The sequence below is a fragment of the Camarhynchus parvulus genome, chromosome 6 (assembly GCF_901933205.1).
Source record: "Camarhynchus parvulus chromosome 6, STF_HiC, whole genome shotgun sequence".
NCBI lineage: Eukaryota > Metazoa > Chordata > Aves > Passeriformes > Thraupidae > Camarhynchus > Camarhynchus parvulus.
Window position 1 is genome coordinate 8,593,685 of NC_044576.1, and position 11,869 is coordinate 8,605,553.

Here is an 11,869-nt window from a genome sequence, read left to right on the forward strand (position 1 = left end):
AGTTTTACCTTTAGAAGCAGAGAGGTTAAGAAGACAAAGGGCTATGGAAATGCTCTAGATCATTACACAGTTTCTCTATTGAAAGTATTATCAAGCAGCAAATAATTGGTGTTTCCTAAATATCATGTAATGGCATAAATAGGGTCATTTACCCAACTGACAAAGACAATTCTCATTAACGTTACAAACATTCAGTTCTATGGAAAATCCTTTTATTCAATTTCTAAATAAAAACAAACCAGATTGTCAATGAGATTTTGAGTACATTGAAAGCATTCCATCAGCAATGTTACTAGTTAAAATCTCTAAGACTCAGATAAGTAAATTAAAAAGCAGAGGATAAAATGACTAGACTGAGGAATAGGATACTTAATGAGTCCCTGGCCCCACTGGGAGTTTTTGGCTTGAGATTCATGTGTTTATATGAGAGAAATTAATTTCTTAGATATTATTCTGTTGACTATATGGGGGAGAAATTGTTTTCTTACTGTCTTTTTACTCCCTCTATGAAAGGTTGCTAAGGGAATAGTTCTCAGTAAGGTCAAGCAGCAGAAACCCTGCTGTGTGTTTTAATGCAGCCAAACAACACTTGAAATTAATGCCTCTTGGTTCTTTCTACCTTTAAGGACTGGCTGTTAGTGCTTTCCAGTATTCTTACTGCATACATGAATATGTAATAGACAGAAGAGAGAAAATGGACAGGCACAACAGGGTCAGAATGAAGGAACTTCACAAAAGCTGTGCTAGTGCAGACAGCCTCTTCCTGATAAGGCAAACTTTTCAGATTATAAAAAGCACTCCAAACTCACAAACCTGAACCCTTTTTCAAACACAGCAATCAAGTCCCCAAATTATAATTAAATACAAGCTATTAGGAAAAACATAAAAGAAAGCCTTTCAACATAGTTCTCATTTCAGATATTTTTTGCCTGAAAGTTATGTAAATGAAAGAAAACCTGGCTGTTTTAGCATATCATTATTATCTGCCTTTGAAATTAGTACAGATCTACATATAATATAAAATGAGCATCTCAAAATGTTCCATACTACTTAACAATCTCAATTCCATTTCCTTGACAAGATTCCTAATATGAAAAGAGCTGCACTAAGGATCAGCATCAGCTTCTCCCATTCCTCAGTGAAGAGTGAAATGGAAAAGATTCTCAGGATGACACCGAGGATTTTGACCTCAGAGCCAACACGGTTCTGTGCAAGGAAGTCTCATATGTGCCCTGTGCATAAAACATGTCATTCCTCACTCTGAAACCTGACCACTTTCAACAGGTTTCCAAATGCAAAGGACCCACAGCATTTCCATGTGTAAGAAAAATCACTGCAAGTACTGTGACATCAAAATAAGTGTCAAAATGTGAAATTGAACATGTAAACCATTTTTCAAAATCATCAACTCAAATAACTTAAAATTATGGAAAAATCACTTGTCAAGAAAAAAAAAAGAGCTCTGTGGATCAATTTTATTCTAGCGGTCGCTTTCAGAAAAACACACACATTTGCAGGCTAAAAAAAAAAGTTAAATTTCCTACAATTACAAGACTCACACAGCAGCATGATTCCAACAATCTAAGTAAGTTTTTTTTTCTGAGGGGCAAGTTGAAAAAACACCTCTAAGCACAAGATGACAGAGACAAATAAAGACACAGCAGGAATTCCCCTCAGAGGAAATTTATTATGAATAAAAGTATGAGAAACATTTTGATTTTTTGCCTAAAAAAAGACTTTGGCTGCTCTGAAATGACAAAAAGTGAAATCTGAAGTAACTGTTTCAGCTACAGTCTTGGTGTGCTGTAGTCTTACAGTCTGGCACTATTATAGCCGCATAACTTGGCTTTGAGGCTTTGTTTTATTTTCCTTCCATTAAACAACTGTGGTAAGCCACAAACAGTTTTAACCAACATGACATCCCCTCTATTCAAAGAACGTGCAGTTTTAACTGCTTTCACTGTATGGCTCAACCTCAGCATGATAAATCACATCAAAATATTAAATTCATCTCATTCAGTAAGTATAAAGATGTAATTTAAAATGTAATACTTAGACAGTCAATCCCCTAATCATCTGTAACTGGAAGATTCTGAACACAGAAAGGCTCAAGGCATATTCCCTGCTGGACATATTACAGTAAGTCTAGCAATTAAATTATTTGTACAGAGTATATGGGCAAGCATGTATATGCATATATCCAGATTGTATTTCACAGTTCAAGATCCTGTTCTTGAGCCATTATTTTAACTAGATCAAGCTGAGGAGGTTTTGTGTACTCATTTCACTTTTACAGATCCTCCTCCACATTAATGACTGAGAACAGCTGCCACAGACAAACAAAGTACTCAGAACATGATTTTCTCTAAAAAATAATAAATAAGCAAAACACAAAGAAAATCTTTAACCCTGAAATATGTTCCCCAACATTTTTATGAACACTGCTTATTTCTGATCTTTAGGGATAATTTCTAGTATACCAGTTAATGAGTAGCATACTTTCCATAATGAAATCACAGAATAAGAAACCCAACTGCAGCTCCTTGGTAAATGAGCAGGATCAGCAGCAGGATCAGTGGGAAAGACCATTACGTACTGAAAAAGAACTGTAGCCTAACCTTCAGCTAATTTTCTATATGAGACCCTCAAAATAGATGGGTCACCCACACCTTACGTGGAAATAAAAGTATTAGAAAGTCTGCAATTACAAGAAAGAAGAAATGCACTTAACCTTCTCTGCAGAGAGAGGAAGTAAAAAAAACAAACTCTTTCAAACTAAGTCTTTAACTGTTTAACTGCAAAGCATGAAAATAATAAGGCATACCCTGTCGTCCTACAGCAAGCAGGGACTGAGATGCCTCTCTTGCCTCCTCTCCCCCCCCAGACTGCACCAAGCTGGGGCAGGACCGGTGCTCCAATCAGGTCCCATCTACACTGCAGGTAGACACTTTCTGTTCTACAGAAAGCCTCTTGCTCCCTGGGGATGCTCAGCTGTGACACATCCTTGTTCCCCTGAGTGCCTGCAGCACCGGTGTGTGACACTGTGTCACACCAAGCTCTGGGCAGCCCAGCCCCATCCTGAACTGACAGGAGCCTCTGCAAAGGCAAAGCACGTGGCTGGGGTGGAACTAACCCTGGTACAGCCTGTAAAAACATCCAAACTGCACCAGGGGCGTGCTGGAGGGAGACTGCCTCCCAGAAGTACCAAATATTCTGCACCCACAGTTCAACTGTGACCAGAACAGAACAGCTGTAGGCTACCAAGTAACAAACTATAAGAGGGATGAACCAAGAAAACAAAAGAGGATATAGATATTGGCCCAGAGACTGTAGCCTGCCTTCATCCTCAGCACCAAAGGGACTCCCTCATGGGCAATCAACTCCTTTCCTTCCTACTGCACGTCCCTGCTTTCAACATATCCAAAGCACAAGAATATCAGGAGATGGACATTTTAATTTGCTGTTTTCGTTAGCTCTGAAAACCCTCTTGTTTATAATACACCGAGATATACAACTGTAGAGCATAAAAGCACAAGCACAATGAGATGAGAGTGTCACAGATGTCTTCACTGTGGCAGTCCTTAACAAGTCGAGGTCTGACCTCAGAGGGCCCAAGGAGGTAAAACTGTTAAACCCATTCACCCCACTGAGCAACAGCTTTTAAATGCAGAGAAACAGCAGAAAAAAAACCATGTCATTGCACAGCAAGGCATCTCTGACCACAGGTGGGAACCCCCACCTACACTTTCTGGCTGGCTTTTAAAAACTGTTGAAAGTTGGTATTAAACTGAGGAAAAAGGTATGTAACAGTATTTGCTTTCCAGAGAGTTAGGAGTGCACTTGTCAAAACTTCCAAACAAGACCTAGCACCCCAATGAAAACAGTCTGAAATCTGTGTTCAAGCATGGAAGAAGAGTAGATAAAGGTAAAGTTGCTTGACAGTGAAAGACTCAAGAGAAAACACTGGAAAAAAACTGACAGTACATCGATATAAACCAATCCTTTGCAATTCTGGCAGATGGGATTTTTTTCTAATGCTTTAAAAATCTAGGTACAGCTTATAGGTCCTACCTATGCACCCAGTTCCCCAAGCCAGTGTGGTCAAATCAATAAAGTCAATAAAGTTTTGGGGTTATTTCTTTTTTAAATTAAAAAAAAATTAAAATAGTGATAATAATAAAAAAACCTAGTAATTTGTACATGCAGTATTTCACAAAAAAATGTAAATAGCAATGGAGCTGCTGAGTCTGGTTCTCCAGGTCTGTATTTCATCTTCCTTAATCAGCTTACATCTTCTCAACAAATAAAACTGTACAAAGCAACTGTGGTTGCAACATTAAATATATGTGCTGAGACAAGAGAGATCAAGAGCCATGTGCTGATCTATTCTCCCTGAGATCCAGTGATGTGATCTGTGGGAATGGCTCCAAGCTGTGCCATGGGAGCTTTTGACTGGACACAAGGAAACATTTCCTTAGTGCAAGGGTGGTCAGACACTGGAACAGCATTTCCAGAGAGGTGCTTGATGCCACAAGCCTGTCAGTGGGTTGAGGCATTTGGACATTGCTCTTAACAACACGCTTGAACTTTTGGTCTGCCTTGAATTATTCAGGCAGCTAGACTTGATATTGTTGTAGGTCACTTCCAATAGTCCATTCTGTCTATTCTATTTTATGTCAAGTACCTATCATTACCAAGTGCTACAGACTATGATAACAGATCACATTCACTAAATGGTACACAGCACAGACACCCAAAAACTCAGCAGCTCTGGGTTGCTCTGAAACCACAGCAGTGTGTATGGGACTGACAATAAACCCATTTATGGAACACCATTCTTGCTCTCAAATCACATTCTGATTTTCCAAATTTGTTCTGGTTTCTAGAACTGACAGCATTTTAACAACAACAAGCACACATACAAGGCCTCTCAAATTAGAAACAATTCATTTGAAATTGCTATGCAGAGAGAACAGCAAGTTTCAGCTCCAGGAAAGCTCCATAGATGTGTAAGCATCATCCACTGAGAAAAAGGGGTTTAAAGTTTTTCAGTTTCTGACTAACAAGCTCCTTTGGATCCCTTCTCCTAAGGGTGCTACAAATGGCAAGTATTAGCTTTCTCATGTCCCAGTTTTGACCTACCGCTAACTATGAAAGCAGCAATGGTTTGAAAACAACATTTTAAAAACTTACAGGTCAGTTTTGTTTAGGTTTTTTTAGTTTAAACATGCCATCACATTTTCTAGCCCACCCACAAACCTGTTTGCCACCTGTATGTCATGCACGCAGTCCCTTCTGAGCACCAATGACAGGCTCAGAAATCTCAGTTTGAACAGAAAGCTTAAAAAGTAGGTTTGAACTTATTTGAATCCTTGAATCACAAAAAGGTACTACAGCACTAGTTTAAATACAGGCCACACAAAAACAAGCTCACACTGCAATCACTTAACTGAAACTGAGCACATAACTCTTTTGAAAGCGAGAATCTAGTTTAACTTTACATTTGTGGTTTAAGCTTATTTCTCTAAACCACATGAAAAGAACAATGATTCCCCATGTATATTTCCTCCCATAACAGTCAGTGAAAAAACAATTTTTCCCCTCAAGTAATTGCCACATACATAAAAGCAATATTCTACTAAATGCAAGGACTGCTTGCAAGGGCAGACAAAACAGGTCTACTTTATGCATACACCAGGGTCTGTTCATTCTTTACTGTTTCATCCCTTGCCACTGGAATTCCTTGCATCCATTTGCTGCACTTTGTTTATAGAATGAGCTTGATGGGACCAAAACAATCTCACTACTCATCGGCACAACAGGATCTTGTTTATGCAATATACATTGAAATGACAGACAAAGAAGGAAACAAAATTTATACTTTTTGTTAATTGCAGTTCTCTGGTACCTGACACAACCGTTAACATGAGTGTCCACCAAGTCTTTGAAGAAAAACTATCTCTGAATTTTATTTACCAATTTCAGTCACCAGAGACTATCACTATAGCTCCCCTATCTCACTATAGCAAAGTCCCTAGAGTTTTTATTTTTCCCCAAAATCCAGCAATACTTGTCAGCACATCCCAGCACTGAAAACTACTCTGAATGAAAAGCAAGCTATCTTTTGTTTGGCATTTAGTTCTGTGAATGCATTGCTCCTCTAAGAAAACCCTGCTGGTACTACTCTTCTGTGCTTCCTACTCATGCAGATGTTCTCTAACTGCACAGTAAATGCCAGGACAAACACATGCTGGAACTATCTCTGTCAGTAATTAAAGTTTCATCATTGTTTAATAGACATTGTTACGTGGAATGATGACTTTCTGTAATTCTACCAGCGCAATATCATTGAAACGCAGGTCTCTCATTAAAGTTCTCTTTTAACAGGACTTAAGGATAATTTACAATGTCATCTTACAAGACTGTGCAAAAGACACTTCAAATAAAAACAGTATTTGATTGGTTTCCCTGTGTGAACTATTCTGGTGGTGATAGACAATGGTCTATTTTTATTCCAAATTGGTTTTCACTTGTAAAAAAAGTTCCATCCCTGTGAAGCTAAGGCTTGCAACATTGATTTCCATGCCACTGCTTGGAAAGATGCTGCAGAAGAATAATGTGGATGTCAGGGCATTTTATGTAGCGGCAGCAAGATTCTGTGAGCAGTCTGGGCAACAGATTTGCTCCAGGTTGTTCTGACTACTACACACAGTATTTTACCAAAACGAGCAGGACATCCAAACAGTGAGATACAATGAGATTTTGAATAATCAGAGCAACATCAACTAATACTGGGCAATGAGACACTGCTCAGTAAGAACAAACCAGCAACTTGGACATCCCAGGGATTATTCTGCACACATGGATAACAATTTCAAAGGTAGGAAATTAAATCTTAAATTTAAAAAAAGACCTGACCTTGAACCAACAAAGCAAGCCAGGAAATTGAGCAGGGTCAGACACTTTTCTTAGGCCTCCCATTGTGGCAAGCTTTTACTTGCAGAAAGGATCATTCCACAGTCCTCCCAAAAGAAAACACCTTGATGTGCCTTAATGAAGCAGTGATAGAGAACAAGTTCTTTTTGGAATAGTGAAGAATCATCAACGACTTCCTTAATTCTCCACCATGCTCTCAGTTCATCAAAGAGCAATTCAAACTGCAATTGGCAGTGAAAGAGCATCTTGAAAGGGATAGTAGAAAACATCTTTATTTACATATATTCAGGTAGCACAAAGCTCCTATAACAAAATGGCTGAAAATCTGACCAGGCTCTTTTCTGAATGCAGCATAGAAATTCAACAGAGATAATTTATTTTCATAGTAGTCTTCATAAATGCAACCCCAATCTTCGAGGTTAGCAAATAACTCAATTTTTAAAAAGTATTACTAGACCAAGAAGAATCCTCCACAAGGTCATGCTTTCCTGCTTTTAACAAAACTGAGCAAAGGGACCCCATCCACCAAACTGCCAGCTCAGATCGCTGGGCATTCAAAATGGTTTCATACAGTTTTACTTCTGAGAAGAGACATTGTTGAAAGCTATTGTTCAGCCAGCCAACTACTGTCACTTCCATGAATATGAATAAGCTCCAATATAGGACACTGAGTTTTTGCAAATGTAAGAAGATCCAATTGTTCAGTTATTCTTTGCCAATAAATCAACCCACCAGTATTTAGAGATTTTTGGTTTCCTCTGGTGTTTGAATATGTGGGTGGAGTTTTGCTTTCAAGTCCCCTTCTTCCCATTTTAATAAAGATCTTTTTTCATAGCACCTTGCTAAGTTTTCAGAGCAGCTGAAGGAATCTAACTGTCAATGGGATGAGGCCCTTGGAAACACATATATTGCTGTTTCTCCGGATAATATTAACTAGCACCTACTCTGAGGAAAAGAGCGAGCAGAAGAAATTGCTCAGAGTTCATGAAAATTAACATTTGGTATAATTTTGTAGCCATAATTTACATGTACACAACTTAGACATAAATACATATGGATTAATGCAAATCTTCATACCGGGAAAGATTTGCTGTGCTCTGTAAAACTAAGGGTAAGGTTGGTGATGAATCATTTTTTAAATATTCTAGTCTGGGTATATAAATAGCTTTCTGTTTCTAGAATAATTACTACTGGAAAACACAGCTTCTTAAATAACCTAGGCCATAATTAACCTTCGCTTCATTAAATCACAAATAATATCTTTTTAAAGTCTTATTTGTAAAGGCAAGCTGATTAATTTAAACGTTTCTCTTTTGAAAAAAAAAATTAAATCTAATTGGAATGATTTACCAACGGAGCCACTTTCCAGATACTCTGGGAAGGCTTTCAGCCGGCTCCCTCACCCCCTGCCCGGCCCCCCGAGGGAGCTCCACGCTCACGTTGCCGCCCCAGCCCTGCCTCCCTGAATGCTCGGGGAGGGATGGTGATGTGCGCCCGCACCTTCCGCGGCCGCTCCGGCCGGAGTCAGACGCCCCCGGTGACAGCCCGGCCCCTCGGTGCCGCATCACCGCCTCCCTCCCTGCGGGCGGGACCCTTCCCGTGCCCTGTCCCAACGCGCGGCCCTGCTGGTGGCACGGGGACAGCGGTGCGACGAGGCCCGGCTTGCCCTCGGCACTGGGGGAGCCAGGATTGCTGTGGAGCCCCCCATGCCCTGCGCTGCCCTGCCCGGCCGCCCCTGCGCAGCGCGGCTGCCGCCCCATCCCGGGCACCCTGCGCGCACGGCCGGGCCCGGCTGGGCTGGGCACGGCGCCGCCGCCGCACCTCGCCGTCCCTCCCCTTTCCTTGTAAGACAGCGCCAACCCCCGACCGAAGAAAAGTTTCCAGCCGAGCGCCAGGACAGGTCCGGGCTGTCACCGGCGGCCCCTCCCCACCGATGGGACGGGACGGGACGATCCTCCCTCAGCCCCGTCCCGTCCACGTACCCAAGCCCCCCGTGCCGTGGATGCCGCCCGAGGCGCTCACCTTCCTGCACCGCATGGAAGGGGTTGTTGGCCTCTATGAGCTTGATGGAGTAAGTGATTTTCTCGCTCTGGAGGATGTCGTCATTGAGGTTCAGATCCGACACCGCCTGCTTGAACACTTCGTCGTCCTTGGCAGCATTGCCTTCGAAAATGGCACCTGAAGGGAGGAAGGCGGCAGAGGGTGAGGAGGGCTTGGCCAGGACCCCCACTCCCCTCTGGGCAGCCCAGGGCTCAAGCCGGCTCGCAGGGCACCGGGTGGGGCCGGGCCACACACGTGGGCGGCCTCATCCCGGGCACGGGGCACCGCAGCGTTCCTCCCGGTCACTTCTGCTCCACGGCAATTACGGAGCCCTGAACCAGGCACGGCGGGGTGATGGACTTGCTTCGCCAGCGACGGGAAAGGGAGCAGGCTTGGAAACTCCACCAACTTTTTGCTCGCTGCTCGCCTCTCCCTGGGATGCTGCCTTTCGGGCCGCGGTTTTATTGAGGCTTAGAAGCACACACGAACGTGAAGCCGGGATTTGTGTCCAGTAACCTGGAAGCTTTAATTTCACTGTCCTGTTTATGCAGTTAACGTGAAAACATCTGGCGATGTGTGTTACATAAAATCCCTCTCCGCGGAGCGTGTGTGTGCCCACGCCAGGCTTACTGCCCTGCTCTACGCGGCGCTGGGAGATCTTTAGAGCTGGCAACAAAACAAGCAAAAAACATTATTCCCCAGTCTGGAAAAGTCCTGCTGATTCACACCGTGCGTGCCTGTGGCTTGAGCCTCCGTGCACTGCCCGTGTGCATCCCAGCTCTGCACACAGCAGCTCCCCGCTCCTGCCCAGCGGACCAGCACTTAGTTAGCAAACAGCACTCCGGCTGAAGTTCGTGCGGGGAGAAGCCGAGGTGACATGGTCCGCGCGCAAGAGAAGCGGGGCTAAGAGAGAGACCCGCGGAGGCTCCTTCACCCATCTTTCTACCCCGGCCCTGCCGCCTCCCTTCCCCCCCGCGGGGCTGGCCCCGGTGCCGTGGGGGTCTGCCCTGCCCTGCCCTGGGGACTGCCCCTGGGCCGGAGTCCCCCTCTGCGGTCAGGGCTGACCCCGTCTCCTTAATGGCTCCGCAATGCTGTCTGCCTTGGCTGCGCCCCCAGGCTCCGGAGGCGAGCGGCGACGACCTGTGCCTCCTTCCCACCGGCCCCGGAGCCGTCCGTGCCGGCAAACTTGTTACAGGGCTGGTCCCCTTCTCCCCTTCCTTGCCTCGGGTCCACACGGGACTTTCTTCCCGTATCCGTGGAGCCTCCCCTCGCCAGGATGGCTCCCTACCCCGGCCCCTTCCTTTTCCTGATCTGCCATCCTCCCCGAAAGGCTGGTGGGAATTACGGCTTTTCATTTCCCGGACACACTCCCGTTTCCTGCTCTATCATCCTCTACAAGTGATTCTCTCCCCCCTCTCCGCCCCTAAACATCCTCATTTTCGTTCCTGCTGGTACCTTTCAACACCAGCCAAAAGGTGACTGCAGAGTCCCGCTTCTGCTTGCCAGGCTTCCCGCGGGCATCACCGTGCCTTGCTCTCAGAAGCCATAAAAGTTCACATCAGCCTTTCCTTTGCCTCTTATTCATCCCTCTCTTCCTCCCACTGATCCAGCCTTCTTGCTGCCCAGGGGTTTTAATGAGATCTTATTCAAACCACAACAGTTGCGCGCATAGACACACACACACACTCACACTCACACAGAGCCGCTGCAAAGCTCGCCTTTCTAACCCTTTCCCAGCCAAGTTCCCCCCTCCGCCCCCCGCATTCCGCCTTGGCTGACACCTGCTACGGCAGGGGATGAAAACCAGGGGATTATCTCCCCGAAAGTTTTCCCTGCGAGCACGTTCAGATTATGCCTCTCTCCTGCTCGGGTGATGGGGGCGGTTGTTTGTTTTCGGTGGCGAGGAGGCGGGGGGTGGGGGGGAAGAAAGCCTTTCCACGCAAACAGGTCCAAGCACAGACTCCCCAGCCACATGGGAGACCGCAGCGGCGGCCCCGGCGGGTCCCCTGCCCGGCGCACAGGCGGCATTTCGGCCCTAACTTTACAACCGCGGGCAGAATACAGCTGCCTTCCTCGCATCCGTCCTCCTGTCTCTCCGCGGAGTTGGGTTCCACCGCTGCCCGTCACATTATCGCGGCTAAACGAGACGCTTCCTTTATATATTTATTTATCTACCGCGTCCCTCTCCAATCCCTCCCCGCTCCCTCTCTTACCAATGTGGATGATGGAGTCCGCCCGCACCGAAACGCACTGAAATATCCAGGGGAAAAGCCAGAGCATCAACACTTCCATTTCCAGCCTCTCGAACAGCACATCAGCCCGGGTTTGGTGGAGAGACAGGGGGGAAAGAAAAAAAAAAGGCGCAAGGGCAGGTGGAGCAAGGGAGCGGGCGCGGGGGGGGGAAGATGGGGAGATGCCCAGACACCCCCCTCTTAGAAAAAAATCCCAAAATCCCCCAGCACCCCAAGAATTATCCAAGATTGAGGAAAACGGGTGATGGAGAGGGAAAAAAAAAAAAAAAAACGGGGCTAGAAAATCACGGAGGTAGATCCCGGGTTGGCAGGCGGCGCGGCGGAGCCTCCAGCGCTCGGTGTGTGCCGGGGCGCCGGCAGACCGCGAACTGCGGAGCGGCCCCCCCGCCGCCGCCGCCCGCCCCCCGCGCCACGTGACTGCGGAGCCTCGGCGCTCGGTGCCGCCGGGGGCACGGCGCGGCGGGCGGGCAGCGGGGCGCACGGGCCGCGCCGGGAGAGCGCGCAGCGCTGCGGGGAGCGCCCAGCCGGGCCACAGCGGGGCAGCTGCCCGCGATGGAAGAGATTTACATAGAGCCAGAATTACATATAGATATATATATATATATATCTTTATATATAATGTATGCCACCCGAGGAAAGGG

At 45.7% G+C, this 11,869-nt stretch overlaps 1 protein-coding gene across 3 annotated transcripts in view; it reads right to left on the minus strand.

Moving 5' to 3' along the window:
* GRID1 (glutamate ionotropic receptor delta type subunit 1) overlaps positions 1-11,572 on the minus strand; it is a 484,225-nt gene extending 472,653 nt beyond the window's left edge. For all 3 annotated transcript variants that reach the window (XM_030951116.1, XM_030951119.1, XM_030951117.1), the window contains exons 1-2: positions 11,190-11,572; positions 8,959-9,114 (exon numbers count right to left, since the gene is read on the minus strand). In XM_030951116.1, the coding sequence (XP_030806976.1) occupies positions 8,959-9,114; positions 11,190-11,268 (235 nt within the window). In that variant the 5' untranslated portion in view covers positions 11,269-11,572. The remainder of the gene's footprint in view (positions 1-8,958; positions 9,115-11,189) is intronic.
* Positions 11,573-11,869: the final 297 nt, after the last annotated feature.